This window comes from Mus pahari, chromosome 7 (genome assembly GCF_900095145.1).
Source record: "Mus pahari chromosome 7, PAHARI_EIJ_v1.1, whole genome shotgun sequence".
NCBI lineage: Eukaryota > Metazoa > Chordata > Mammalia > Rodentia > Muridae > Mus > Mus pahari.
The window spans coordinates 105,802,054-105,805,666 of NC_034596.1; the positions used below are offsets into that span (position 1 = coordinate 105,802,054).

Genomic DNA, 3,613 nt, shown 5'->3' on the forward strand with positions numbered 1-3,613 from the left:
AAAAAAAAAAAAAAAGAAAAAATAGACTAATGTAACAATGGACCAAGAATAGAACTTCTGAACACACTGAATTTGTTTGTTTTGTTTTGTTTTTGTTTTTCTGAGACAGGGTTTCTGTCCTAGAATTCACTCTGTAGACCAGGCTGGCCTTGAACTCAGAGATCTGCCTGCCTCTGCCTCCCAAGTGCTGGGATTAAAGGCGTGCGCCACCACTGCCCCACTGGATGACTTGTTTCAAAAAAAATGTTTAGTTAAATTTCACTTTTCTGTGTGCGGTTGTTCTGCTTCCTTGCGTGCACACATGCATGCATTTGCATCGTGTTTGTGCAGTTCCTGCAGAGGCCAGAAGAAAGTGTCAGATTTCCCAAGATGAGTTAAAGACAGTCTCTGATTGCCCTGATAGTGCTCGGCATGGAACTCAGGTCCTCTGAGAGAAGAACCAGTGCTGTTAACTGCTGCGTGCCTTTCCGTGGCCCCACCCACTCCTCCTGTCGGGTGAATTTGGTTTTGATTATTGTTTGATTGTTGCTCAGGAAGGCCTCAGATTCACAGCAGCCTTCTTGCTTTGCTTCAGCTTCTGTGTGTTAGGGCTGCGGGTGTTAGCCTCCGTGCCTTGCTTGTTTATTTTAGAAGAACGAAATGAACTCTGTGGGTAGAATTTACAAGGAGGAAAATTTCGCTTTAGGAAGAACAATGGGTATTTATCAAAGTGCTGGAGTAACCCGGCAAGGAAGGTACTGAAAAAGTAGTGGGGTCCAGTCCTGAGCAGTGTGTCTGCAGCCCCAGGCTGGCTCACGAGGATGCGCCCCAGTCTTTATAGCAGGTTGGGAGATTGGGCAGTTAGTGAAGAACCCCTGTGTCTGGTACCCTGAGCTAAGCCTCTGACAGCCCCCAGTGAGACTGCTGTCCGCTGAGTCTCTGGAAGGCTGGGCTTAGTGCCCTCTCCCTGGGTTCACAGCCCGTCTCATGCCCACAGCTGGCTCATTTCTCAGGAACATGATAGCCCGAAACCCCAAACACATTTGGATACTTTGGAATACCTTCTTGTTTCCCCCACTTCTCCAGTCTCTCGTTATCAGCCCCCCCCTTTCTGTCGTGTGTGTGTGTGTGTGTGTGTGCGTATGTGTGTGTGTGTGTGTGTGTCTGTGTGTATGTGCTGGGGGATGAAACTCAGCCTTGGAGTGGCTTTAATGTGCAGTGATCTATTGTGTTCTCCAGCACCCCCTTAGCCCCCTTAGCCCCCTTTTCAGGCCTCAGGCTCAGCTTCTGTTGTCCCTCGGTTTTTCTGTTATGACATTGCTGTGTGATAAGACTGGATCTCCCCATAGGATTGGCTGCTACTCCTTAGCCCACTGTGCTCCCTGTCTAGGCAGTGTTTCAGGGCCTATTCTTTAGCTTGTCCTATGGTCTCTGTGTCCCCGAGGGCAGATTCTTACAAATGATGTATTCCAGGGCCTAGCTTGAGAGTAAGTTTTGGTGTAATGCTTGGTTCATTTTGTATGGGAAAGATCAAACATGCACGCTTCACTCTTGGGAGCTTTTGAATGCTTGGCTCTCGGGTGAGGATGATGGGACGGTCCATATGCTTTTGTTCTTTACCCTTTCGTTCCGGTGCCCTGCCCTTCCCTTGGCTCCTGCTCCTGATTACACCTACAGATTGATCTTCAACAAAAGCTGGTCTTTAGTGTCTTACTTAGCCCTGTAGTAAAATGCACTGTGTACCAGGACTGGGACCTAGGCCAGGACAGGAGAATGCCTGATTCTCAGTCATTATCCGGTCAGCATCCTCTCTTCCTGTCTTGCCACACAGTGCACATTTACAACAGTGGCCTCGGAAGCCATGTGCCAGATAAGTGTACAGTAAGACAGTAAGTACAGTGAGAACATGGCCTTGGGCTGGAGAGATGGCTCTGTGACTAAGAGCACTGACTGCTGCTTTTCTAGAGGTCCTGAGTTTAATTCCCAGCAACCACATGGTGGCTCACAGCCATCTGTAATGGGATCTGGCCCTCTTCTGGGAGATAGAGCACTCACACATTTAAAAAAAAAGGAAAGAAAAAAAGAAAGGAAGGAAGGAAGGAAGGAAGGAAGGAAGAGAACATGGCCTTGATAATTTTGGTTTTGGTCCTTTCATGTGCTGCGCAGTGAAAGAGGGATTGTGCATGTGTGTGATCTTTTTCGAGACAGGGTTTCTCTGTGTAGCCCTGGCTGTCTTGGAACTCACTCTGTAGACCAGGCTGGCCTCGAACTCAGAGATCCACCTGCCTCTGCATCCTGAGTGCTGGGATTAAAGGTGTATGCTACATATGAATAAATTTGTGGCAATTGATTATAAAAGTAATGTAGTCATCTTAGCTATGCCCCTAATCATTTTTCTAGAGAAATTGACAATACAGAAACTGGAGTCATCTTTATTTTGAGACTGCTCTTGTTTTTACTTATTCCCAAGGTGCATTGCTGCTTCTCTCCCGTCTGTCGAGCATCTTTCATCCGTTGTTTGCCAGTAACACCTTCAGTGGAAGGAGCTGGAGTCCCTATCTTTTTTTTTTTTTTCTTGATGTTTTGAAACAGGGTCCCTGACTGTTCTAGAACTCACTCTAGACCAGGCAAGCCTCAAACTCAATTATCCACTTGCTTCTGCCTCCTGAGTTCTGGGATTAAAGATGTATGCCAACACTGCCTGGTTAATAATTCTTAAAAATACTTATTTTTGTTTTGTGTGTATTGATATTTTGCCTGTGTGTGTGTGTGTGTGTACCACATATATACAGTGCCTGCAGAGGTTGGAAGAAGGCATTGAATCCCCTGGAATTAGAGTTGCAGATCGTTGTAAGCTGCCATGTGTGTGCTGGGAACTGAATTAGGGGTCTCTTTAAGAGCAAGTGCTCTTAACCTTTGACCTTTGAGCCATCTCTCCAGCTTTGTCAAATGTGGTTTACAGTTGTCAAGTCTTTGCCATTTAAAGATGTAACATCAGCAGAGGTTTTAACGGCATGTCTGATTGTCTTTCTCTGTCCTAGAATGTATGACAACATGTCCACAATGGTGTACATAAAGGAAGAGAAGCTGGAGAAGCTTACGCAGGACGAGATCATTTCGAAGACCAAGCAAGTGATTCAGGGGCTGGAAGCCCTGAAGAATGAGCACAACTCCATCCTGCAGAGTTTGCTGGAGACACTGAAGTGCTTGAAGAAGGATGATGAGAGCAACCTGGTGGAAGAGAAATCCAGCATGATCCGCAAGTCCCTGGAGATGCTGGAGCTTGGCCTGAGCGAGGCGCAGGTACCAGTGACCGCCACTCACGCAGCAACCCCAGTACCACGTTACCTTGAGTGTTTGAATCTGACAGAGATGAGGACAGTGGATTTGTATATGCTCCCCTGAAGGCCTGTGGCCCTTTCAACAGAGCCAGTTAACATTCAGCACTCTGGCTGGGCAGTGGTGGCTCACAACTTTAATCCTAGCATTCAGGAGGTAGAAGCAGGCAGATCTGTCTGAGTTTGAGACCAGCCTGGTCTTTAGAGCCAGTTCCAGTACAGTTAGGGTCACACAGAGAAACCCTGTCTTGAAAAACCAACCCCACCTACCAACCAACCCACCCACCAACCAGCCC

At 47.2% G+C, this 3,613-nt stretch overlaps 1 protein-coding gene across 15 annotated transcripts in view; it reads left to right on the forward strand.

Moving 5' to 3' along the window:
- Klc1 (kinesin light chain 1) overlaps positions 1 to 3,613 on the forward strand; it is a 49,229-nt gene that overhangs the window by 11,086 nt on the left and 34,530 nt on the right. For all 15 annotated transcript variants that reach the window (XM_021202756.2, XM_029541218.1, XM_021202757.2 and 12 more), the window contains exon 2: positions 3,021 to 3,282. In XM_021202756.2, the coding sequence (XP_021058415.1) occupies positions 3,022 to 3,282 (261 nt within the window). In that variant the 5' untranslated portion in view covers position 3,021. The remainder of the gene's footprint in view (positions 1 to 3,020; positions 3,283 to 3,613) is intronic.